Source organism: Paramormyrops kingsleyae, chromosome 3, assembly GCF_048594095.1.
Source record: "Paramormyrops kingsleyae isolate MSU_618 chromosome 3, PKINGS_0.4, whole genome shotgun sequence".
Taxonomy (NCBI): domain Eukaryota; kingdom Metazoa; phylum Chordata; class Actinopteri; order Osteoglossiformes; family Mormyridae; genus Paramormyrops; species Paramormyrops kingsleyae.
In genome coordinates, this window is record NC_132799.1 from 15152615 (window position 1) to 15179815 (window position 27201).

The window sequence follows — 27201 nt, forward strand, 5'->3', positions numbered from 1 at the left end:
TCATGTGAGTGACCATGTCCTACTCTTTCCCAAAGTTTTCAGACAACGGTCTCATCCAGTTCCAGTCAGTCATGGAGAATGAGCAGTTCCTGTTCCCCACTGCCTTCCCAAAAGGTTTTCGTGGCAATGAAAGTGTGGCTATGCTAGCAGCATTCTGGGACGATGCAGACCTCACCATAGGGGCGGGGAAGCTCTTCTACCAGGTTGGTGGTCATCCAGGAGACTGGGAGCTGTGCCCAGTCTGCGTATGTTTAATGATCCTGTGTATTATCTTTGTCCAGGACCTATGTAAATGTCAATACTGGTTCATTAGTTACCATCTTTTTCATGAACCCTGGCCGCCTGACATTTACATCTCCCCACACGCTATCTCAGGAGTACCATCAACGAAACCTCTCAGACATCTACTCTCAAATCGTATTTGACCGCACGGCAGAAGAAGTGACCCTTTTTGAGCATCGCAGAGGGGGGCCCGTGTTCACCCCGACCTGGATCCTCAAGATTACCTGGGACCATGTGCTGCCAGTGTCCTACCAGAAGATCAACCTATCTGAGGTCGGCAGGGTACAGTACTTGTGACAGAACATTGACAGAACACCATGTCTGACATTTATTTATATTTTACAAGCAATCTGATGTTCAAAAGCATGGCATATTATGTCTTGAAGATACAACCACAAGAGTAAACCTAATATACCTATATGTTGGTTTGACATTGTAATATAAATGAAGAACAGCTAACTGGACGTCCCAGAAGGACTTGGAGAAAGACTGGGAGCACTAGTCTAAACCAAGTCCACCAAAATTAGAGACAGATAACCTTGACTGTGCAAAACTCACCAATGAATCTTTCCCCACTTCTCCCTTTCTGGTGTGGAATTACAGACCAACACCTTCCAGTGCGTCCTCACTACAGATGGGGAGCGCTCATTCGCTCTGCTACATTTCGATGAGATGAACTGGGGTCCCGGACAGAGGCTATATCACACGGCGCTCATGGGTTACACCGATGGAAACAAAAACTTCTACAATGAGCTCGCCTTTCCAGCAGATAACCTCTTTGGTCCGGGCGGGAGGTACCGACCTCAAGAAGTGAAGGGAAACACAGGTCACTTGGGCCAGTGGGTGTATGACCTGAGTGGGCCGACGAACTCTGACAAGGAGCCACAAACGAAGTGTCAAGTGTGGGCGATGAAGGAACCGCACCCCTCAGCGTGGGTGGTAGGTGTGCCTCCCTGCCCCTGCAGCCGAACTCAAGCCCTTGAGGACCTGGCCTTTGGCCCTATGACCCTGCCCCCCCAGCAGGGGGAGAGAGTGAAAGAGCTGAGGGCCCTTAGATGGGGCGGGGTCAACGGCCAAGTCTTCCAGTCCATCCTACCCAATGCCTACGGTTCTGGAAAGATATGTGTATATGACCCGCAAGGCCCCCTGCTGGCAGGATACAGCGAGCGCTACTTTACTGCAGCTACTGTGAAAGACCACATCGGTAAAGATTTCATCTGAATATTATACGACATTTAATGTGATGCATTCATTAGCCCCTTTATTTCATTAATTACATTATATCTTTGATTTACTGTAAAGTTTACTAGTAATTTAGCTTATCTGTCAACTGCATGGGTGCATTACATGTGAACTGCTTGAGAGTAAATCTGATTCCGCTCTCTCTCTACAGACAAAGACCTCCTCCCATTTCAGTGGTGTTGTGTCCAGTCCCCTCTCTGCCATTTCTACCTGCTGAAGCGCCCAATGGACCGCTGCCAAGGTTACGGCTGGACAAGCCCAGAGAACTTAAATCCCACAGTCAAGGTGGCTCAGGGCATTGGTGAGCAAGAACTTTTAATGCAGAGGTTCTTTTCCAGATGAGTCATAGTGCAGTACCTCTATTACCCATTAGATGTCCCCAATCTTTCAATGATTGAATATCAAATCCCATTACCTATGACTTATTTTTCTGATTGTTGTATGACCATTTGAAACTACTACTGACTGATTTAAAAGACAGTTACTTACCTGTGTTACCATCCAACCTGAAGCTTCCACAATGCCTTGTTCTATGTCACTCAGGAATGATGTACGGGAGTCTTCACTTCATTACCTTTGATGGGACACCGTTCTCCTTCAAGGCCGTTGGCGAGTTCGTCGTGGCCCGCCTTTCCTCCGCCTCAGGCTTCAACATCTTCACCCTGCAGGCAGAGATAGATGTACTGGAGATCGATGGGCGGCCCAGCAAGGTCCCTGCCGTGGTGCGCTTGGCCGCGTTCCACCAGGGCATCGGCAAGGTGTGTGAGCGGAAATGCAGCCGGTAGCACCTAAGGAATGCTGGGTGGGACAGTCAGGGGTGTAAGAGTGTCGCATATGATAAAAGGACCTCACAGTTCACTCCAAGAGGGTGCTCAAACACAAAGAAAGATCTAATATTGATTAACGCTCACCCCACTGCTGTAAAAGAAACACCTTTCAGATGTAGCTACAACAGAGCGAAGTGATTGGCTACAGGAGACTGGAGAAAATTTCCCGTGTAACACAGAGTAGGGGTTCTCAAAGTACGGATGCGGACCGAACCGCAAATTAACCCCAGCCGATAATGCACCTTATGAATCTATATTGTTTACGTAAAAAGGCTTAACTTGGTTTGAAGTACAAAAATACATTGCAGAACTACCAAATTTCTCACACAACTCGCCATTACCCCCTCGCCCAATGACAGAGTCGAATCGACCAGTGAACATTAAAAAGTTCCTATTATTGTTATATACTGATGTCTGTATGTAAAGTTATTATAAATCATTAAGTATATGAAATACCGTTTTGTTATCGAAAATTGTTCCGGACCTCTAACTTTGAACAAAAATCTAATGTGGAGCTTTGATCAAAAGGTTTGTAAACCCGCGATGTTGGGACAAGTATGTTTGTGGCCAGTAGGTAGGACGCTGCTTTGCGAATTGAAAATTCAGGTACAGTATTCTGTAATGAAGAGTGCGTTTTTAAGTCTAAGTTTGTTTGTATCGCACTAATACATGAATACTTTGGTACCTTAATCTTTGAAAAAATTTGACTTTCAGGAGATATCGAGTTCTTAACTGAACTATATAGTTAATCATATAATCACAATAAAATGTTGTTTTATAAAAGAATACCTCTTACTGTTCTGGTGATAATACCAAATTATAAGTTAGACAAAATTCAATGCATGGCGTGCCATATTTGCATAAAGGTTGACAAAAAGTGGTCACTTAATCTCTGCAAATAAACTGTCACAAGCACAGGGCATGATGCAGGCAGAGAAAAGATGCCGACGATCCACTTGCAGCTTCAAGAGACAACCAGGGTTTATTGAGGAAACTAAACATACAAAAGGAAAGCAGGCAGAGAAGCACAGAGTACTGTGACAACACCTAATCCTGCACAGAATAACATCTAACAATGACTCACTGGAGAATAGAGCAAGGCAGGCACTTAAATACTCATAGAAAACCAGGGCAAACAAGGAACAGGTGTAGGACATAATTAACTAATCGGCACAGGGCAACAAGCAGCAGAACAGGGGGGTGTTCCACGAAGCTGGGGGGTGTTATACGACGCAGGATTTCTCGGTTAGCTGGGTTTAATTTAGCTAGAAGTCTTGCTTGTCCAATAGAAATGCTCCTTACCTAAACTCTTATTGGACAATCATGAGTTCTAGCTAAGTTAAACCCAGCTAACCGAGAAATCCTGCTTTGTGGAACACCCCCCAGGATTTCCCAGTTAGCTGGGTTTAACTTAAAAGTAATGTCCATTGTTTAATAGATTTCTTTGGCCTGTTATTAATCATTTTACTGCTTTGGCTAAATTATCTCATACAACTCAAAAAAGGGACTTTTACAGGTTCCTGAAAAGGCTTAAACTTTTCAAACTTAAACAATCATGGCATTAAAAAAGGACTTTTGTCAGTAGTATTTGCCTTTGCTGTTGTGCGCCTGCACCCAGGTGGAGTGGCGGTCGGGTGCATCGGGGGAGGGTCTCGCAGTTCTGGTAGATGACTTGGATGTTCCAGTCAAAGCTGGTAAGAGTCAATGCATTACACTATCATTTACATGTGATCTATATCATGTTCCCTACATTCCCATCACAAAGACACACAGTATTCTGCAGTAAACATGGCACACACTCACATGGTAAAGACAAGCAGCAAACGGTCATAGTTTTGGTTGGAATACTTCTGGACTAATCCACAAACTTTCAGCAACAGCTGCATGCTATACAGTTAGCGCTGCCCCTTCAGGGTGTGTCTGACTGCCCTATCTGGTAACTGAGGGCCAGGCAGGTATAATAATTACTAGGAATCTCAGTGATCTGTTGCGTTTCTTGATAAGTGTTATATTTTAAATTGTATAATTATTAAAAGGATGGGCTGTTAAATACTGCCAGACCATTTGCTGCTTGACTTTTATGTTTTATTTTATTAGTATTTTCTATTTTATTGTCTTGGTTTTATGTTGTCGTGTGCTGAATGTTTTTGGAATAAGTTTCTTTCAAGATTCGTTGTAAAGCACTTTGTACATCCTGCTTAGAAAAATGCTTTATAAATAAACTTTTACTTACTTATTTACTTGCTTACCACCAGGACTGATGTTAAGACCTTAAGACTTCTGATTTAGCCCCAGTCCTCGGACTGAGAGCATGGCTGTTAAAACATCTGTGCAAGGCAAATCCTTTGGGGCTCACTGAAGCCCCAGATGCACTAGCTTAGTGCCTTTGCTTAACACTATTACAGTGCCCTGGTACCCAGTATACAGTGGTGTTACCCACTCTTTCCCACCTTGCTAATATGGCTCCCTCTGCTGGCCGCTCAGGTGTAGTTCATGCGGTTAGAGAAGGCTTTGCAGTGCGCTGCCCTTCTCTGGAGCAGTGCATTGCAGTGTATGCTGGTGGACTGCATGTGGCAGTGTGGCGGGGGACCGGAAACAGCATGGGAGCCCTGGTGGATGTCCCACAGCGCTTCTTCCAACGCACGGTGGGGCTGCTCGGCCTCTGGAGCTCCAGTCGCACCGATGACTTCCTGCTGTCGAGCGGCCGGACGCTGCCCTGGTCCAGGGGCAGCTTGCCATTGGAGGAGGCCCTACACAGCTTTGGCCTGTCCTGTAAGTGATGCATGTGACCAGTCTGGTCTGGATGTCACACCTGCTAGTGCTATATTCCAGTGTGGTTTTCACAGTGAAAAAGGGGATGGGGGTCTTAATATAAATAAAGTGATTTTGGGGTTATGGTCTGGCCCATTGGATGGTGCAGCTGCCTGATACCTACAGGGCTGGTGGTTTGCTAGACTCAGCTGCTAATGAGTAACTAGTAACAAGTGCAAAATTTGTTTTGGGAACAAAAGGTGCTTGGGAAATCACATCAGAAATGCTATAGAAATAAATACCCCCCAAGATAAATTCCCCCCAAGAGAGAACTGAGAATCAGCCTTAATTAGGATATGCAGAAATAGAGCGTCCAGTTGTGGAAAGTAACGAAGATAGAGTCAGTGGTAGGGGATGAGGTTGGCTGAGGTCTTCCAAGAAGAGACTGGAACTGGTCATGAGGGACTCTGCAGACCGGGAACAGTGTCACATTCTGTATGACACACAGATAATAATATGTGAAGATAAGTAAAGTGTAATATATTTCAATATGGAAAATATTTTGTTGTGCGCTCTGTGTTGCAGGGACTGTGCCAGTTCCAGAGAGTCTTTTGCACTCTGGCCCGCCCTCCAAACTGTTGGAACCAATCACAACAGCAGAGCTAATGTCAGTCAATCCAGTTATTCTGGATGACCTGAAGAAAAAATGTAAAGGTAGCATGCAGTGCGTCCATGATATCCTGGCCACCGACAACACCAAAATGGGCCTTCAGAGTCTGGCCAATGAGGAGAGGTATCACAACCTGGCCCTTATTTTTGGTGAGCGAGCTACTTCCGGAAGTTTCTGAGCTGCACAGGTTCCATTGCATTTAACATAATACTGAAAGCGCAAGATCAAGGAATCGATGAAGTTTGACAGTCATGGTATTCTCACTTCTCCGTGATTGGTCATGTAGGAAACATGCCCCCCATCGTGACCAATCCCACGGTGATCCAGGTCCAGGTCAACTTCACATTCCGAGTCCAATTCACCGCCCAGGACCCCAACAATGACTCAGTCAGCTTCTCCCTGCTCTTCCCTCGCCCCCCGCTGGCCTCGATCGGAAGTGGTGAGCAAGCCTGCAGGCTCAGTGGAATCCAATCTCAAGCACGTCCCGACTCCCTCGCTCATTAGCATATACACAGTCTCACAAAAAAGTCACGTAGCACTTTTTGACCCAACTAAAATTCATCCCGACTTGTTTTACATGACATTTGGTTGGCAAAACTAGAATCCCTCGATACAAAGTAATTGACTGCTGCCTGTTTTGCTCCCTGTTGCACTGCTGCAGGAAATGGGATTCTCATGTGGATGCCACTAAATGCCCAGCCTGTGACACTCACGATCATGGTGACCGACCAGCAGTTCAGCTCCCTGCTCACCCCCGTGATCCAGCTGTGCAGCTGTTTGAACGGGGGAACCTGCCAGTATGGCAGTATTGCAGAGAACCACCTGCAAGGCAAGTTCCAGGTGAGTGACTTATGGTACCTGTCCCTCAGGAACTTTAAACAGAGCCTTCATGCATGAACAAAGAGGCGTGGAGTAGGTCATCCAACAATGACAGTATAAGGTTTATGTGTGAGGGCTGTGCACATTCCACGGTGAACAACATGAAGATCCTCTTCACTGTGGAACCCCCTTCCAAGGCTTTGTCCCAGGGGATTCAATGGGAGAGAGGTAAGGAGTATGTATTGTCCAACAAACCACCTCAGGGATGAGAACCTGAGGAACCTGAGTGCAGCCATGTGGGAGGTGATACCTCAGCGCCACACTAGTCCAAATGGACCAGAGTGAGTCCCCCCCCAGTGGCTGGAGTGCCAATCCTAGCACCACCCAACAAATTTCCCTGTAAGTTGGAGGACCTTCTTCCAGGGCTGGGTGCAGATTAACGTCATTCCCCGGGCAAACCAATTACAGGTTAAGGTGCTCAACAGAATAGGATCACTCCTGGCATTCACAGGATTCAAACCTGCAACTTTCTGAGTGCCGTCATAGATCCCTAGCCTCAGAGCTACCCCTCCGCCTACTTAGAGACAAGCGTGTATCTCATGACAAAGAAGTAATTATGGCATTCCAGCTTAAGTGGAGCGCATGACAGGGAGAGACCTGCAACATGCACTTATAGGAAAAATCACATAGGAAAGGACTAATGCAGTTTCAACAAACATGTTGTGAGCTTCATAAAGATAAAAAGCACTTATCTCAAAGTATCTATGTACCAGTATCCTGGTATAAGGAGCAAAAACCCTAGATCCATGTGTGACTGAATATTAATAAGGTTTGATGACACATTTTTACTAATTCTCCCTCATCTGGACAGGTTTACATTGTGAGAAAACCATAATGACTGCTGGTATGGGCAGGCATCTTGCGGGAGTCAGCTGGTTGTTCATTAACACTTTACATTAACAGCACCTTTATAATGCATTCATAGAACATTCATAAGCCACATGTAAGCATTCCTTAACATCCCAACATACTTTAACAGCTTTAATACATTGCTGCTTATGAATGTTCTATCAATGCATAATGAATGTATTATGAAGCTGCAGTTAATGTAAACCATTACTCATTGTTCTGCATGGTCATATAATGGCCAAACAATATAAAGCCATTTTACAGGACCAGGTGCAGATGTGATGGGGTGTTCAAATGTGATGTTTCCAAATTCAAAGAATGTAATGACTCTGCTAAACGAATTCAAGGTTTCATGAACATCTAGATGCAGTCAAACACCTCCCATGGCTTCACTGTCACCAGATATAAACCTTTATGGGAAATTCTGGAGCACAAAGTAAATTTGCATCTCCTTCATTCTCCAAAGACCTGAAGGCTTTTGTTCTCAAAGAATGGTTCAGTATTCCATTCCTTGTATTACTTGTATGACTTGTATGCAGAGGTGGATAGTTCAGGCCCTGAAGGTAAAAAAAATCCAGCCCAAGATTTTGTTTCAACCAACCAGCTGAGTACTCTGTGACTGTAACTCTTTATGCTGAACTGGTTGGATGAAACTAAATCCTGGGCTGGATTTTTTACCTTCTGGGCCTGAACTACCCACCTCACCTTGCATGTAGCTCTGAAGGTGAAGGGTGGCACTATTCATTATTAGATCCTCAATATGCGTATGCTGTTAGGTGTTTCTGTGATTTTGCCCAGCCCTCGTACCCTCGCTGCAGCTCCTTCTCCCATTCTCACCCAGGTGGTGGGCTGTCTGTGTCCGAAGGGCTTCACCGGGCCTTTCTGTGGGCACGCCGCTGATGCCTGCAAGGGCCGGCCCTGCTTCCCAGGAGTGACCTGCAAGGCCCAGCGGGATAACTTCACATGCGGGGAGTGCCCCCCACACACTGCCCACCAGCGAATGGGGGGCTACAAGTGCTTTGAGAATGGTCAGTGGGCCTTGCGTGGAGACGTAAGAATAGGTCGCTGGTGAAAGAATTGGGTACCTATTGAAGCGGTGGGATTATAAGAATATGACTACATGTCTCCCACTTGTTAATAGTCTAAAACATTCCTCAAGGTAGAACCTGATATTGCAAACCTTGATTCAGAAGTTTTGGTCCGTAACTTCACTTCTATCAACTTGCACAATTAGCTTGACGGAAGGCTAAGTTTATTCCAGCTTGATTATCATGCAGTAACTCAAAACACTGGGCGTGTGACTTCCCAGACGTCTGCCTCCCTCCTTTCCCCTTCCCGTGCCACAGCATGGCGCACTGCACCAGCACTGGATACGACTTCACCTGCAAGTGCAAGCCCGGCTTCACTGGGAACGGACACAACTGCACAGGTATGGCCGCACAGTCCCAACGCATTTTCAAAGCCACCTTGAGAAGCCATCCAGTGAGCCCCTAAGCGCTCTCAAGGGACACAAAGGAGGTGGTGTCATGTAACTTTAAGAGATCAATTTAAAAGTCATTACTTGTATGCATGTCATATGAGGAAACATCGGTATGCATGTTTCATTGGGAAATTCAACCTGGTTTGTGTACCACCCTCCTTTTAACTGGAACAGTTGTTATCGTGCCGACAACTTGATTCACCTGGAAAGTTAATCCGCAGCTCTTCTATTGCGAACACTCTGTTCTTCCACTGCAGATATAAATGAGTGCATGGATCCGTCTGCCTGTCCCAATGCCAAGTTTGAGTGCGTCAACACACTAGGCTCAGTGCAGTGCTCCTGCCGTTACAGGAGCACCGAGGAGTCGGACGGCTGCGGTACGTCCTGCTACCACACGAGACCATTTAATAACTCACCCCCAGGACCCGGTCAACTCACATTTCACGCGATGGTCGTATAATTATGGAATCAGTCATTCTCAGAGATTACTCTGGTTGGCTGAGCTGTGGTAAACAAGCTTTTTGCACATTGGTAACATCATCTCAATATCCACCTGCAGGTGACTCTGCTAATCCCCCAGGTACATCCCGTCATGCTCAGCAGATCTCTGCTGGTCCTGCCCAATGTGAGGCACGGAGAAACTTCTCTCTCAGAAGAAATACTCACGTGCAGCGAGGTATTTTTTTGACGTGATGCTCTATCGCCAGGGTTTAACATCTTTAATGTTTCCATGCAATGGAACAATCCAGGCAACGAGAAGAATGGCCTACAGAAGGTTAGCGTGGGAGCATTGGATATATTATGTTACTACTTTTGCAGAACATATAATGATCCCGGCCCGCTGTGCCGCTGCCCTTTTCCCTCAGCTCCAGCGAATACTGTCGATGGGATTCCAGAACAAGTTCTATAGCGCAGCTGAGAAGAAGGTGGGCCATGGAGGCCAGGCACACAGCGAGTACCGCATCAACGTGTCGAGCGACACGCCGCACTGGTACGTGCGGGATTACCTGACGCGTGTAAGCCGGCACTACCGCATCCAGGCGGCACATGTTGGAGGTACGTCAAGCCCAGTTAGAGATCATCAGAGGGAAACTCACACTCATGGGAGTTATACTTGCACAAAAATGTTCTGAAAGCAGAATGAAAAATGATTGGTTCAGAGAGATAATCAATCAGATTGCAGAGGAGGCGGGAACGAGACATCATATTGGTTGGTCCCACCTCCTCTAGTTGCTTGGACCTACCTCCTCTACAATCTGATCTCATTGAACCAATCATTTTTTGTTCTGCCCTTAGAGCATTTTTGTGTAAGTAAAACTCCCACGAGCGACAGTGTGGTGCAGAACTAGGAACACGCGAAAAGGGAAAGAACAAGTGTCAATAACACCTTGATTTTAACGCCACCAGATATGGCCTGTCTCTCATCACCAGGACTTGCCAGTCCTGACAGTGTGCAACCGGAGCAGACTTGTTAACCTTAAACACACTGACCTCTGCCCCCTGCAGACCTGGACGAGTGCGTCACCAAGGAGGCGGCGTGCCAAGCGCCGGCTCTGTGCGCCAACACCTACGGAGGGTACAGGTGTGTCTGCAATGGCACCATGGATGTGGTGGAATCCCAGTCCTGCATATTAGGTGAGGGGGGGGGGGGGTTCCACGCAGTGCAGTCTTCCCAGGACCGGCCCCGGATGTCCAAGCACATCTGTCGCTTCATGCCTTTGTATCCAGCTTCAGATAACGGTGCGGTCAACAGGACCGGCGAATCAGAGTCCCAGTCTCTGGAGGATCAGAAGTCTTTGATCCTGGGCCTGGTGCTGGGCATCGGCATTCCACTCCTGCTGCTGCTCCTCCTGGCCGCCCTGGCCTGCTTCTGCTGCTCGCACAAGAAAACCGTCATAGGAGAGTACGTCTCCTCGTCAGTTACTCCACGGCTCTGGAGTCACACTGTCCAATTAAGGACTGCCACTTACTGCTGAATGCTTGTCCCTAGGGTGACACTCTGAGCTAGGACAGGGTTTGCAAACTACCATTTCAATTAAAAAAACCTGGATTTCACATTAGAAGTGAGATCTTGCTGTGCGCCGATTGGTCAGTCTCTTATAATCATGCATGTGTCAGTAATATTGATGTGGAACGGCTGGATGAGTCTTTCAATCAAGGAAACCAGTAAAAGCACAAGAAGAATTGAACTAATTAGCCAAGAACAGGAGCCTTTCAGTGGTAAAGTAGTTTGTGAAACCTGAATGTCACGGTGCGGGGCAAGCGAGCCGGAAAGCAGGCGACTGGAGCCGTAAATACGGACAAACAGGGTTTTAATTGAGACGGAGGGTAACCAGGCAGGAACATTCACAGACACTACAATAACAGATCTGGGGTACACTGACTTAGACACGGACTAAATACAAGAGACAGGCTAAGGGTAACGAATCACAGGTGAGAACAATCAGGGAATCACACGAGGTAACGAGGTGGGCGTGGCACACATCGGGAGCGGACGGAGCGGGGCGTGACACTGAAGTACCTCAAAATGTCCCTCCGGCATGGATTAAGTGGTCATTGTGCTTGTCTCCAGTGCTTCTACACATAAATGGACCCCTAGGAAACAGGCAATGATTCACTTACTGAACTACTGACCATTGTTTTTAATACACAGACGCTACTCTACTTACGAACGAGTTATGTTCCGACCGGCCGTTCATAACTTGAAATGTCCGTAAGTCATTTTTAGGGTATTAGCAAGTACAAAAAACTAGGATGCTGGGAGATCGCACGCTACGCTGCTGTGCGGCGGGAGAAGTGGCCAGAAGTCGTACTAGACGTCTAGAGAGTTACAGGAGCGTCTGTAGAGTTCAGGGGGCCGTTTTTCAAGTTAGTATATCTGATCCTTGATCAGTGGGGGCCTGTATGTCTATGGATGCATTCAGTCTCTCTCATCTCCTTTCCTTTCACCCGCAGAATTCCCCACATCGTACCAGAGTACAGCCTGGGCCAGTACAATCTCCCTCCCTTCAACTACCTGGACCCAGCATTACACTACAGAAGTCACAGCAGCCCTCGTGTCATAGACGGCATCACAGTCAGCGATTGCTACCGGTAGCGAGAGTTTGGTTACTCGAAACGAGCCTGAACCCAACCATCCACTGCATATGAATGCTGAGCAGAATCAATGCTGTATTTATGTCTGCTGATTGCTGATTGGACTGACAAGTATTTGAAACCATCATAAATTGTCATAATGACAACTACGTGTCGTGTTACAATCAGATTAAAACCGGAAATTAAACAAAAACAGTCAAATATCCGGAGAACTGATGATGGGGATGGAAAAAAATATACCAGTATTGTTGAAAAGAAAAGCTATATGGACAGTTTTTTGCTACAATGTACAGCAATAAACATCATTTACAACCTGAGAGAACATATGAAGGAATTTCAGAATATATAATAAAAGATAAGCAACAGGGCCTCCTACTCTCACCTTCATTTAAGCACTGTTACTCTTCCCAGATTCAGCTACGGCTGGAAAGTCTATAGGGCACCAGATTCATAAAGTAAAACATGCGCCACCATTGTCAGCCTGCAGTACCTGTACACACCACTTGGTGTCAGGAGCAGGCAACCTATGGCAGGACCAGCCTTACAAAGGCCCACGTGACTCAGTAGCACACCATTGCTGTTTTTAAGATCATTGCTGCAAAGAAGAACCTCACAAGTGCCCCCAAACCATCCCAGGCTTGAGGTTCAAAGACGGCATGAAACGCTCATGTCTCCTTCACTATTCTTCTCCCCTATGTTGCTCTCTGTCAGTCTTAATCAGTTGTGCATATGTTTCAAATAGCAATTAAGGAAGTATCGGTGTAATTGTGAGCTCTGAATGAGGCTGGCGCTGCGTCAGGGAAGTGGTTGGTCGTCCTTGATTAAGGCCTCATTTGTCAGAGAACTCCGCATTTGCGGCTCTGCGTGTGTCTGGCGAAGAGCGTCTGGCTTTTACCCTGCAGCACCAAGACATTTAGGCGATTCACTGCCTCACCAAAGCTAAAGAACAAAGTGGGCAAAGAGACACAGGAGTCAAGACAAAGTTGTATCTCGGAGCTTCTCGCTCTGACTGTTGTCCTGACTGCGGGGGTGCGGCGGGGGGGCTGCCAACAGTCTCGCCCCCACATTAGGATGACAGCACCTGAGCGAGGTTTCCTATGCGCCAGAGCGGCCGCAGCTCCCTGGAGGATGGCCAGATGTGGCGTCTCGCGCCCCGGGACTGGCTGCAGACCTCTGCGGGGGCGGGGCATGGCGCCGCAGCTGTGCTGCAGCCGCATGAAGCGGAAAGCAGCGCTGCAGAGCCCAGCATGTCGGCCGGGTGAAGGCAGAGTCACGACGCACAGCTGAGTCACAGATTCCAGCCAGAGTCTCGGGGCGCAGTCCAGCGGATTATGGGACTGTGGAACACAGTATAACCTGCGGAAGTGCTGCACTGATTCAGGATCAGACACAGCGGTGGTAAAACATGACAAAGGAACAAGTCATCGTGTGACTAAAAATACCAACAGTCCACAGTCTAGTATGGTACGTGTCTATATGAATCGTACTATTATATATAACGACACATATACACCTCTATACACACATAATACTGTCCAAAAGCAGCACATTCTACAAACATTATCCTCATATGTGGTCAATGGGACTTTTTATAGGTCAGCAACAGGAAGCATGTCAGAGAAGAGGCAGGTCCACCCTTCCAGGTCACACATGAGATTGATGCATGGCACCGACCACACTGGCCTGGGAAACGCGGATATACAGAGCGTAATTTACCGAGTAGCGCCGTCCACGTAAAAGGCATCGGGTTACTTGATTAATGAGTGACTCTTGGACAGGCCTGAAGCTCACAGGTAAGTCAAGCGGAAAAAAAATCCATTTGCTCAACTGCAAACGGAGAGCCGTGTCAAAACAAGCAGTCAGCCATGACCTGAAAACTGTTCATTAAATATTAAGTGCTGGTACTTACTTGTAAATACCCCGTGCTTAACATTTGTGAAAAACTTAGCAAATGAAGGCATAAATAACCCCCAGTTGCTACCTCCCAGCCTCCCCTCATTGTGGTTTGCGTCCTCTTGACATCCTTAATAAAACCATTACCTTTCAAGCTATTTGATTCAGAGCGACTGTGTGTATTTTGTCATGCTTTGCATTGAATATACTCCTCTCGATGTACTCATTTACGCTGGATACAAAACAAACACTGACATATTAAAATGATTAACTGCTACATAAAAAATATGCACCACAGTAACAGTCCCACAAAATCAAAGAAGTCATGTTTGCTTAAATTGTTCATTACAGAGAGATTAATCTAGGCAGGTTCACGGACAGCTAGCACACATGTAAATATCTATTAATGTCTGCATAGGGAATCAGCAGAAAGTTGTAGTCACGGCAATGGACTCTGCACTTAGAATGCATTCATCCCATTTTATTGTCTTGGAGCTGATAATGCAGGTGAGTTAATAATTCATAACAGGCAGGACGCAACAGCGAGCGCGTGCATGACTTTCTGACTATCTCAGGGATGGGGAGGGGCAACCCTCCTCCCACTTTAGATCAGCTTCTGTAACACTCTGGTGAAGTTCAGAGTGTAGTCATGGTATGAAAGAGTCAGTTGTTTGGGTCCAAAAACACGTGTCTCATTCAGTCCCCAATGTTGCAGCACAGGGGTCAGTGCTAGAAGTCACAAACAAAATGGCTGCGGGGGAACACAGCACTTTAGGAAGTACAGGACACTACAGCCTTCCATGAAATGGCAGTCAGGACTGATGGTACTGCTACGTTATAATGACGAGAGCCAGAAGCTGATTCTGTTCCTAACAGCTGCAATAGGGCATCTTGTTATAAAAAAATGAGAGAAAGTGATACATAAAAAGAGCAAAGACTATGTCAGCGCCTTAGAAACACAGACTTATCAGCTATGGATTTATCCCAGGGCAAAAGTCAGATCATCAAGCCACTTTAAGTTTATTGCAGGGCACAAACCGTCCCCAGAGCCAAAATTCCAGAGCTGAGGACACAGAGGCGCACTCCCAGTACAAACACACTTGGATACGACAGTATTTTGGGATTTAGCAGGCCTGGCGCCATTCAGAGGTTTAAATGAGACGTTACTACTAGGCTTAGAGTTTGGAGAATAGAGAGTGACATCTAGGCACCCGCTGCCTTTCAGGGAAATCTAGGGTTCATTCAGGTGTATTAGTCAGACATTCCCTGCTCTTCTTCTTCACCCACCATAACACATGCACAAATAGTCAGGACCCACTCACCTCCTACCCACAATCCTCTACCACTTTACTTTATAATAAAACCCAAAGCATTATGAGTGCTAATCTCACACTGCCATTCTAGAGGGGCATCCCATGGTCAAATCGCAAGTAACCTCTGATCTGATTCTGATTCAAAGACATGAAAATAAAGGCCCTTTTCCCCACACAGTCTCTTTTCTGACTTAAAGCCTCAAATGCTAAAAAAATTATTTCACAGTTGTTGATCCTCAGTGCAACCGTGACAAACCTACAAAGACAGACAGGTGGCCCAGGGCAGGGAAGCTGGCTTTACATCACCTCTGCATTGCTGACACAGTTCTGGAGACCTTTGGATCAGCTTAAGTCCATCATAAAAGTCGTAAAAGATATTCTCACCTTTTTCCCTACCCTGATGTTAGCAAACACACAGGTCACTTGATTCCTTTGGTATACACTTTCCACACATGCCGACACACACCTGATTAAATGACAGCACTGAACACGGAGTGAAGCGCCATGTCAACACGTTTCTTGATTTTCTCATTGGCCCCATAACTGGCAGTATGAGGTAAATACACCTTCCTTACCTAAAAACCGCACCTTTTCATATTATTACTGCTACACCTGCCAATTTATCCATTATGCATTTATACAACTAGAGATATTATAGAAGCAATTCTGGGTTTGCTACTGAAAGGTTCAAAAGCCGGCCACAGCCGTGAAGCTTGTATTTCTCCCCAGTTGCATTTGAGGGTAAGCCATGCCCAGCTCCAGGGGATCTCCATGTTCCAGAACAGGCCTGATGAGCTTTACTGCAGCCTCAAAGCCCCGCAGAGCAGAGTAATAGGCCTCCACATACCACTTCCTATCAGGAAGGGCGTATCGCCGCTGTAACGCTGTCAAGAGAGCACTTTGTAGCGCTGTCTGATAAGGCTTTGTTTGGGTATGGAGCAAAAGGCATATCAGGGGTTACGCAACCAGGAGGCAGGGGGGAAGTGAACGGAACGAGATGTAGAGCTCAACCCAGTGGTGAAGGCAGGCCCTACTGCAGCCTATGGCTACCACCGCGACTTTCTTTATAATCCACAGCCTTAAAGGGCAGAAACTCTTTAAAATGCTTCAGTCCCTGAGGTTTGTATTGAGATTTATATATATATATATATATATATATATATATATATATATATATATATATATATATATACATACATATATTTCAGAACAACCCATCCCTTCACAAATGTTTGTAAACCTGACTGCATGGCTAGGTGTTTGAATTTATACGCCCGTGGCAATGGGTCTGAATGAAACACCTGAATTCAGTGATTAAGAGGTGAATCCCAATACTTTTGTCTATATGTGTGTGTGTGTCTGTCTCTCTGTGTGTCTGTGTATATACCACTGTGCAAAAGTCTTAGGCAGTCAGAAAACTTACGTTTAAATGATCTTCATGTTGGTATAAAATTATGATGTCTGTCAAAGCATGTCAGCTTAGGTAAACCTCTCCTAAAGTCCCCCTGTCCAATACAGCCAAGTAATTTTTTGACTCAACCACTACCCCACCTTGTTTAGCTAATCAATACCTCATAAAGTTATCTGATTAAGTTAATTGATTAATTGAGCAGGTGGTGAAATTTAAGGAATACATGGAATAGTTGTGGTATCCCTGAGGAGAGGTTTGGGACCTGAAAGGTTAGATGCACTTCAGTTCATCTAACTATCTGACAAGATATCAGTAACTTTCTGGAGAACAGAAGAAATTTATTTTGTATTATGTTACTGTTCATTTGCATATGTTCCAATGTGAAAATGCGTTTTTTTTTCCTGAGGAAATATACACTGCCTACACAGATAAACAGCCTTAAACATTTTCATTGATTGCCTGCCCAGTACAATGTATATATACAGTGTGTATGTATATTATATATATTACACACATTGTATATATACATACACACACACACACACCTTTAACCCCTCCTGTGACCTTAACGAGATTTCAAGGGCAAAACAAGTCATGGATTTAAAAGTGAAAAACAAATTTCAAGTTGAGCAGAAGGAGGCCAGTAAGGCTTTGCAGGTATTAAATGACTTTTGTTTATTGTCCATCCCATTATTGTGTAATTACAAAGCCCTGTTTTCAGTACGCATAAAAGTTCTTGCAAACTGCATCCAAAAAAACCTCATTGGCCTCTACAGAGCACGTGCGCCAGGAACAAACAAACCGCTGGATGCCCCCCTCACCCCCCACCTCCACCAACAGTGTAGAAGATTACAATTCTGGAACAAACAAGCACCCGCGCATGTGCACCCTTGCACAAAAGGGGGAGCTTATCCCAGCAACCAGACGGGCAGGGCCTTAGCAAAGAAATAAACAAATCTCAATGAAAAGGGCTCCTGTGTTTTCAAGATAGAGCCAGAATGTGTGAAATCGGTGGTTCCCACATGCCAGTCTGAGGTCAATCAACGGAAACAAAATGTCACCTGGAAACGCTAAGCAACATCAGTACGGCTATTAAAAAATTAATCAGCACAGCATGTGTTGCATTGACTGTAAACACACACAACAACAAAGAAGTGATTGTAAGAAATTATAAACAAGGGTAATTAGAGGACTTTCCCCCTGAGATCTCAAGTTAATAGCGAGGACAGGAAACAGCTAGACAGCTATGAGATGCGGAATCCAACGAGCTGAGGGAGCTGTTCAAACCAAGCAGGGTGGAGAAGTTAGACGACCTGCTCGTGGCCGTCACTGAGCACGGAGGTCAAAACACCGTCCTCGGTACTTGGCAGACACTATGCTGAGGATCTGTGGCTCGCATGACGCAATAATGGGGTTCAGAACGCATCACAGCCTGGACACGTCACATTCAAATGAAGATCTTTTCACTTTTCACTTAGCTATGAAGAAGTCACACAAATAAACAATAAAATACACCAGTCACTGACTGCAATATGGGTATCAGACAATGATTACCCTAACCACCTGTTTCATTCAGCCCCCCAAATAATTACTCATATTCTCTACAGAAATTGCACAATGTATATAGCATATAGTATTTCATGTCATTACAACAAACCATACAAATGTTACAAATACTTAGGCCCCTCCACCTGAATTAAGCTTTAAAAATACTAAAAGGGACAATTCGCGTAGAAGCCACAGGTGGAATCCGGCCCTTTGCGGCCATTCAGTCTCTTTACATTTTTTTTTTTAATAGGCCAGACTCAGAACGACGTGTGCAAACTTTTTTCCGTTTTTGACCTGGCCCCGTTTATTAAAAATAAAACGAGCTGAGGGCAGTAGGAGGACTACGACGTCGACGCCAAACGGACCCGGAGACGCCTAACACTCTTGACCCAAATTTGCGACGCAGCCGATGTGTCCCAGTGGGCCGGCCGGCCCCTCCTCCGCCACACTGCAGCTTCCACAGCGCCCGGCCGGGGACTATTGGCCTGCAGAGGCGTTGGGAGGCAGCCGATCGGCCGCCGGAGAGCTCCGTGCATTGATCCACAGTAATTCATCTGCCAGCAGCGCTGAATTTATTTTGGTCGATATTCAACCCCTCCCCGTTTTTCCCATCTATTTGGATATTTTCCCGGGGAACCGGTGCGGCACTTCTGTCACTAAAAGGCACATTATGTCCCCTGTATAATTTTTTAATTACGTGATCTGCGGTATTAGTTGCATGGTTAACCCAGAACTAAATTAATGAGCGCGAAGAATGCAGTGAAAAGAACCGGTTCAGATACCTGTAATGAAAAAAGAACCGTCACTCCACAGTTATCAGCACTTTCATAAACCTGGCCGTCATGCCGTTTCCACCGAGCTGCCGTGGCATAAATCAAATAATAGAAAAACTAACCTCCTAAAATAGTGAGTGAAAGGTGGTGCTCAATTGCATCGTAAACATCTTTGTTTCTGTGGAATGTGCATTGCTATGTTTGATGCTGATCGCCAACAAAAAAATCAGGGTGTTGCTCATTGTATTTTTACTGACTTAATACCCAGTACTACAACTAACGTCATGTATGGTTTCCACTGTCATTTTGTTGGGCCAGGTGTGTGCCTTACCTGTTGGTCTACAGCAATCGATCTTATGCCTCAGATCGACCACAAAACACAAAAATAACAATATTGCATAATGTGTTTGTGTTACATGAACAGAGACTGACCAGAATGCCCCACGCAGCAAAGACCAAATATCCTTTCAAGCTGAATGCCATTTTCTAGTTTTCTTCATCCACTTTCTTCATGCAGTAAGAAACATAGACCAGTCTGATTCATGTCATGCCGCAAATGTAAAAACCAAGGCAATTTAATTCATGTTTTCTTCTGCAACAATCTACTGACATCACAGTACTAGCAAGAAAGGAAAATGCCTTTAAAGATGAGTGCATAAAGATATAATAATACACTTAGGTGTATTATTAATGGAGCACTGTCTGGTCCCGGCTATCGGGCCACGCTTGCAGACAGCCATAATCGCACAACGCATCTTTCCCTGTGCCTCCAGCAGTGCATGTGCAGTCTAGCGCTACCATGCATGTCCAAGGGAGTGACGCATTGCAGGTATGAATGCACCAATCAGAATCGTTCTACTCTTCCTACCGCGTCCTATACGGTGCAGGCTGCATTACTAACCTACAGAATTTTCACCTCCGCGCTTTGATAGTTCCACATATGTCGGTACGAACACCTAATTATACGCAGAAAATGATCGGTTCCGTTCACTTTATATAATTTGTTTTATAACGAAATGTTTAATTATATAGTGAAATAGCGTTAATAGTATTTGTAACTCCGTCTTGAAAATTTGAAGGAAGGTACGGTGAGCGAAGGGATACACTGAGGGGGCGGAGTTTATGAACAACCGTTAAAGGCGGGTGGGAGGCGATCTGCTATCATCCAGTGCGTTACCGGAGAGGGGAGTGTTGTACTTGTAGTGTGACAGCGTGAAGAAGAATAACAAAAATGGTGAGTATTTTCACATCCTGTTATAGCTACTGTATCAATGGAGGGCACTCTCGCCTTGAGTCATTTAAGAACTTGAGCCAGTGAGAAATTTCCATAGCTGTGCAAATTACTTGTCCGGCCGGAGTTTTTATGTGCATCAGGGACGAAGATCGGGATTTAAATTTGTTGAAGCGTGTATAGTTGTTTTGTTTTCACTTTCTGATTAAAATAGTCATTAATAACTTTCTCGGTGTATGCTGTATCAGGATTGCATTGCCGTTGGGGAGAGAAGTGGGGGTGTAAGAGTGAAATGACAGCGGGGCCGTCTCCCGCCTGTTGCTGTAGTTCGGTTTCTTTGTCTCGTTTTTCTTATTATGTACAGTGATTTTGTTTTTCTTCATTAGCCTCTGCGTATTCTGTAACAGTGTTGATTTTTGTCTCGATCGGGGTATCCACGCGTATGGACAGTTGTTCCCAGTCGTGCCCCTTCGGGCGTTTTAGTCCGCAGACCGCTTCGTATCCTCTGGATTACCGGCATCATGAGGAAAGACTGATCGGGCGACACGCTCAGCCAAACGTAACATGATGTGCGGAACGACTCCGGAAAAGACTGCGGCCGCCTAACCACACCTAGTGCAGAACCGAAGTCTTGGTCGTTGGGTGGGGATGTGATTCCCGGCCCGGCAAAACGGTATCGGTCCTCAAACCAGTTCCCAGGATCTTACGGAGTTTGATCTGTCGATGTCCGGCTGTCTGCGCAGATTCGCGGCTCCCCCGATGCCTGCACCCCGTATGAATAGTGCGTTTTGCAGGCGGACTCTGGTTAATGATCACCCATATTTACTAACTTGATATTAATTGATAGTAATACATCTGAAGTCTGAATGTAGTACATGACAAGTTTATTGCGCCATATAGGCGTAACTTTACTGGGCGACATTGCGCAAAGGTAGGGGGGGGGGCGTGTGAAGTGAGTGGTTACCTTGGGATTGCTCATTTAAACGCTGGTGAGTTAAAAACAAAACAAAAACCTTACAAGCCAAGATATTCCTGTCCCTCTTGCTTAATTGGAGTGTGGTTGTAGCTCCAGAGTGTAATTTAACCGAATACTGCGCCAAAATGTGGATTAAAACGTGCAACTTCAAAAGCGAAGGGTTCATCTGTGAATGAGCCTGCAAGACTGTGATCCATTACATGTGCACTCAGCAGTAATGTAGATGCCTATCACTTAACCTAGTTTATGGTTTCTTACAGGCTGATCAGCTGACAGAAGAGCAGATTGCCGGTAAGGTCCCTCTCTCCTCCCTCCATCAGTGCTGTCTGCAAGACACACGAGTTGCGGCATGGTTTCTTGCAATGTTGCCAATTACCATTGTCGGTCTCTCCCCGGATTATTTTTTGCCTTTTAAGGCTTTCCTCTGGACAGACCATTTAAAACACTCGTGTGTCGGGGGGGGGGGGGGGGTGGCAGGGGTGAGTGGGGAGGGGGAGACCTACCCCGCAGAGTTCCCAGTCCCAACGGCATTTTCACACCAGCAGAAAGACCCAGTTCATGGAAAGTGCTTTACATTTTATCGCTGATTTGGAAGGGCAGGCTGCATTTGCAACACGTTACCATATGGAAACCAGCGTTGGGGAGTCTGCACAGCTGACGTCGGAGAGTTTGTGGCGCATCAAAACTGCATTTGATTACCAAATGCGGCGACTGGCCCCGTGGCAGGAAAACTGAGCAAAAGTCTGGATATGCAGTGTGGAAGCAGTGGGTGTGACTCTCGCTAGACGTCAGAACAGCAGCGTCGCCCAGCTGTGTTAATTTCGTTGAAATGCTTGGTTGAATTGCAGCTCTCAGGAATATAATGATCTCTGTATATTCAGGTTAAATGGAGGAGGAGAGGATTATACAGCAGTTGAGGGCAAATGCTGCTGTCCTGTGGGAGAAAAAACATAATATTTGGTTTAATTTTGTATGGGGTGTGGTGGTTGTTGGATTTTTAAATAGTTTTGCAGAAGACTCCTGTAATTGGATGCTATCCCAAGGAAACAGAACTTTCTTTTCCTGTTTACATATGTGTCGTCCAGAAAGGGCTTGTTAACAACATTGGTGGACCATGTAATAGGTTATTTGTAGTTGTTCAGTTGGTGTCTTGCTATGCAAAGCATATCACTTCACCAAATTGCCTGTGACTTCAGTCAAGTGATCCTCTCACGGGTTACATAAGTTATTCATCAGAAGAAGCAGCCAGCGTCTTTTTTTTTCACGGCGGGCCTGGTGGCATGGAGACCACAGTCACATCCACACCGCCTGCTTTCCCGTAATCAGGCCTGGAGCGTGTCAGCTGGCACAAGTCTGACAAGCTGCTCTTTGTTGAGGCTGATTCCAATTTGCCGTGTCAAACTGTCAAGGACTATCTGCTCCCCCGGTAGCGTTCTCGTAACTGGTGACATCCCGTTGGCTCGCGGGCTTGAGTTGTTCCCCATGGCGTGCACATCTGATGCGGTGTTGCATGGGGGGGGGCTGGAGCGCCCAGTGATGCCGCACCCTGAGCTAATGGGCCAGGCAGCGATTGATGTTGCTGGGTTACAACATCTGATGGGTGGCCCAATTCCCCCTGCTGAGTACCTTGTAGTGCTAATGCATTTCTTCGGAGTCAATAATTTCCCCTCGTCATCTTTGCTCTTCCATTAACACACTCATTCTCTAAGATGAACCATAGGAAAATTGTCCAGTAATACGCTCTGGGCGGATTGGAGGTAAACCGCACAGATTCTCTGTGGGCAAGGACTGGGCTTTTAAGCAAACTCGAAGCGCTAAGCATCAGCCACTTCTTAGCAGATAGTTCAGAACATGGCGGTGATTCCCTCTAAAGCCATCCACGTTCTCCTGTTCCTTCTCGCAGAATTCAAGGAGGCTTTCTCGCTATTTGATAAGGACGGTGATGGAACCATCACCACAAAGGAGTTGGGTACAGTCATGAGATCCCTGGGCCAGAATCCAACAGAAGCAGAGCTGCAGGACATGATCAATGAGGTGGATGCTGATGGTGAGGAACCAAGGACTTTCCCAACAGTGGGAGCTACCATTCCTCCAAACTCTGTTATTCACCCAAACTGTAACTTCACAGGGCTAAAGCACACTTAAATGTTTCCCTCCAGGAAATGGCACAATAGACTTCCCAGAATTCCTGACGATGATGGCAAGGAAAATGAAGGACACAGACAGCGAGGAGGAAATCAGGGAAGCATTCCGTGTCTTTGACAAGGTAACTAGGTGACTGAGCTTCCGACTGTAAGGAATGTGAATGTGTCAGCGGGAGCAGAAGTGAATGTGACTGACCTCCCCCCCCCCCCACCCCCCGCTGCAGGACGGAAATGGGTACATCAGTGCCGCAGAGCTGCGCCACGTTATGACAAACTTGGGCGAGAAGCTGACGGACGAGGAGGTTGATGAAATGATCAGGGAAGCAGACATTGATGGAGATGGTCAGGTCAACTATGAAGGTAGGTATGACAATTTACCAGGGTTCACATCTGACCTTGCTCACATACAGCATTTTACAATCTGAATGTTAATGCATGGAGCCATGAGAACAGCCCTTTTATTGGTCTTTTCATCTGTGTGACTCCTTACTGTCCTGCTTCTGATTGGCTCATTGTAGTCTTGACTCATTATATCCATTCATGCATAAAGAGAGTTGATTGGTTGTTACACAACTAATCTATCTCCCTCTTGTCTCTTTACAGAGTTTGTACAAATGATGACGGCAAAGTGATGGCCTTGTACAGATTTTTTTTTTCTTGTATAAAATTAGCTTTTTCTTTAATTTATCTGTAAAATGTTTCTGTCCCTTCCCCTGCTGTCCAAAGGAACTGCATGTATACTAATTAGGATTCAAGTCCTCATTTCCCTTTATTTTGCTATCATTTATTTTTATTTTATTTTTGGTTTGTTTTTGGGTGAAGAATGGTCACATGGATGGGGGCTGGGTGTGGCCTGGAGCCTTTCTGCCCTGCAGCCAGCACCCCAGCATAAGGTGACATTGGGGCTGCCTGTCAATTGGAAGTGGCATGTTAACCTTTTTGATGTGGAGGACGACTCTGCATGGACTATGGACAAAGTATACAGAAAAAATCTCAGCATTGCACTATATTGCAAAAAAAGAAAAAAAAACAACGGGTGTTTTCCGCTAGGTACTCGTACACTAACTTTTTGTATCTGCTGTTCTATACCAGAGAACTTTGTTTGATTCTTACTATGCTTTTTAACGTTTTAGTCACTTTTCCTTTTCTTTTCTTTTTTTTAAACTGCTTATGGCACAGCCATGCCTCAAAGAATCCATTCCAAGTTGTATATTTTTGTTTTCCAATAAAATTTACAATTTACCCAACTGGAAATGGCCTTGTTTTTCCTGAGGATGGTAGTAACTCATTTGCATTAGCAGCTTCTGAACACAAATTTGACCCGATACACAAAATCTGTAGTATCTAAGCAACCACTGACTTCAGTCGCTCTGGGCTGGATTTCTCCTCCCCTATCACGACCTAATTGAAGATGGAGACTATTTCACATGTGTTTGGCACCAGTGTGTACAGAGATATCTTAAATTGCTGTGGGGAGGGGGGATCTAGCATTTTGCGTTCTCAGAAAAAGAACCCAAATCAGGCAGGGCTGAAGTGGTTTCCTGCTATGTGTGCATTTGCCAAAACCAACCAGCCCAACCAACACTTCTGATAAATGGCCTAAATATAGGGTAGAACTTTCTGAGGTGAAAAAATGACTTTATAAGCTTTGGTTAATAGTAAGTTTATATCGTGGCAGGCAATTCTAGTTTCCTGCGACGAGATGGCTTGGAAGTTAAGCTCCTTCAGATTTGCGTGACCTTAAAGTTAACCTGCACCTCAGCCGCTGCCGTTACACAAGCAAAAGTCGTGTTTCTCACTCGGCCGACGCAAAGCTGCACCACAGCGGAAGTCTCCGAATAAACAGACTTGCATGTGCAACCAAGTTGGCCAGGTACTGAGCCTGAGATCCCGTTTTTAACGCCACACGTTAGAGGGAGTAAAGCCAAGCAGAACCAGTATTTCCAGAACCTTACCTACGTTTTAGACACTGTGAGGAGCTATCCCAGCGCAAGCAGCAGCCGACCACGTCTTCCTCAATTAGGCAGCGTCAGGCCCGCAGCTCACATGCGTTAATGATCTCCATTCCGAGCTGCCCTCACTCCCTTCCATCAAGTGTAAAGCCAGCTTGCTCACACAGTGTTCCGTTCCCGTGCCTGTTACAGTAAAACCTGCAAATCTTCCCTCCAGCAGCGTTCCGTTTAGATTTTGATGGTAGTCCTATCGAGGGATGACTGGATCTAAAACAGGGGTGGGCAATCTTATCCGCAAAGGGCCGGTGTGTATGCAGGTTTTTGGGATAACCTGTGGGTCAGCTGTTCAAACCCAGGTGTGAGGACTCTTCATCCAATCAGTCCTCTAATAATCTATTTAGGAAGTTGCAGGAAAAACCTGCATATACAGTGGCCCTTTCTGGATAAGATTGCCCACCCCTGATCTAAAAGCTTGTGCTGTGTGGCCTATGGTCGCCCGGTGAACCAGTCTGCTTAAGCTCAAAGCAACGCTCAGTTCTTACATGGCCATACTGGGGAAATGTGGTAGAGGTATTATTTAAATGGATTTCAACAGGCATAATCCGCTCTCTATTCAGAACCCAAGCATAAGATAATTCTGTGTGACTACAAGAAACCCAGGCGCGCACCAGTATTTTAATCAAAGTGTCCTGCTAACGAATCCGCCCCCGTGGAGAGCTGCAGAAAGACAAACACGTCAGCGACAGCAGCCTCAAAAGCTTATTCACAGCCGGCAGGTCACTAGTTAGCTGGTTCTGGAAAACCCACTTGGTTTCAGTCAGAATAGGGGTCAGTGGGCAGGAATCAAAGGGCCAGATTTCAAAGGAGCAATAGCAACACTCTACATAAAATTACCCCTTAATTAAGGTCCCTGGTGCAAACAGCAGCTGTTACATTTTTCATCGACTTCGTTTGATCCCAGTCTAAAGCTGCATATTTGCAGTGGGGTTATACCTGGATTGGCAGCTGACCAGTTACCCAGGCTTTCTCCAGCAATGAGAACACTGCAAAATCAAATATAACACTTTAATGTGGCTTTAAAAAAAAAAAAAAAAAAACTGTAAATCTCATTTGCATTTACATGATTCTTTTCAACATATAAAAAAGAAGTACTTGTGCAAGATTCATGCTCTGGGGCTCAGTGGTGTCCCAGAGATGACATGAACGAGGTTTCAGCCATAGTCAACAACACGAAATGCAGTCAGTGTTATTGTATGTCATGGCGTTCCCAATCTCCAGCACTTACGTAACGGCAGAACGGCGAGCGTTTTAAGGACATGCTGTTTCTCTGCCGCGCGGCTACAGTAACCCAGTTTCATAACGAGCTTTAAAGAATTTAATCAGGCATTCATGCAATATGTAGCAATCCATTATATAGCTACTGACTTGCACACCTTTTTGGGCGAGGATGTCAGGCTTATGTATTCTTATGCTGATTAATCTTATCACCACATATAATATAATAATATAATATAATATAATATAATAATGTAGATATTCTTAACCGAGTTATGTAAACAACCATGGAAAGGATGCTGAAAAACGCTGTAACAATCCTCACAAAATAGTTTGTAGCATCTTCCAGCATTAAAGGACAAAGTTGACTGAGGTTCCCCAGCATCGAGGGGACTTGCCAGAGCACCATCTGTGTCACCCAGAAAGGCACAATGTGTGCACACAGTCTTCCTTATAGGTGGGAATCGATCACACGCTGAGTGCTCAGCTTGTAGTGCAAGCGATGCTGCGAATCTGTTACTTGGTGCCAATGTGTAAGATGGTCATAAGTGTCAGGGAGTCAACAAGAGGAAGTGTTTGTGAAAAAAGAATCATCCTGGAGATAGATTT

General features: G+C 45.7%; 3 protein-coding genes across 3 annotated transcripts; all 3 read left to right on the top strand.

The window, feature by feature from the left end:
• Window positions 1-15: 15 nt before the first annotated feature.
• On the top strand, window positions 16-2327 carry LOC111839964 (mucin-4-like). Its single transcript, XM_023804309.1, has 5 exons — window positions 16-203; window positions 376-555; window positions 886-1486; window positions 1676-1825; window positions 2068-2327. The coding sequence occupies exons 1-5, from the start codon at window positions 72-74 to the stop codon at window positions 2307-2309; spliced, it is 1305 nt and encodes a 434-aa protein (XP_023660077.1). The 5' UTR covers window positions 16-71; the 3' UTR covers window positions 2310-2327.
• On the top strand, window positions 2193-12479 carry LOC111839963 (mucin-like protein). The gene is made up of 14 exons (XM_023804308.2): window positions 2193-2282; window positions 3970-4045; window positions 4836-5123; window positions 5688-5921; window positions 6059-6211; window positions 6434-6612; window positions 8342-8528; window positions 8810-8929; window positions 9238-9357; window positions 9540-9560; window positions 9688-9755; window positions 9847-10036; window positions 10487-10883; window positions 11936-12479. The coding sequence occupies exons 3-14, from the start codon at window positions 4952-4954 to the stop codon at window positions 12075-12077; spliced, it is 1983 nt and encodes a 660-aa protein (XP_023660076.1). The 5' UTR covers window positions 2193-2282; window positions 3970-4045; window positions 4836-4951; the 3' UTR covers window positions 12078-12479.
• Window positions 12480-20118: 7639 nt separating this feature from the next.
• On the top strand, window positions 20119-24612 carry calm2a (calmodulin 2a (phosphorylase kinase, delta)). The gene is made up of 6 exons (XM_023804365.1): window positions 20119-20248; window positions 21482-21512; window positions 23125-23268; window positions 23381-23487; window positions 23590-23725; window positions 23969-24612. The coding sequence occupies exons 1-6, from the start codon at window positions 20246-20248 to the stop codon at window positions 23995-23997; spliced, it is 450 nt and encodes a 149-aa protein (XP_023660133.1). The 5' UTR covers window positions 20119-20245; the 3' UTR covers window positions 23998-24612.
• Window positions 24613-27201: the final 2589 nt, after the last annotated feature.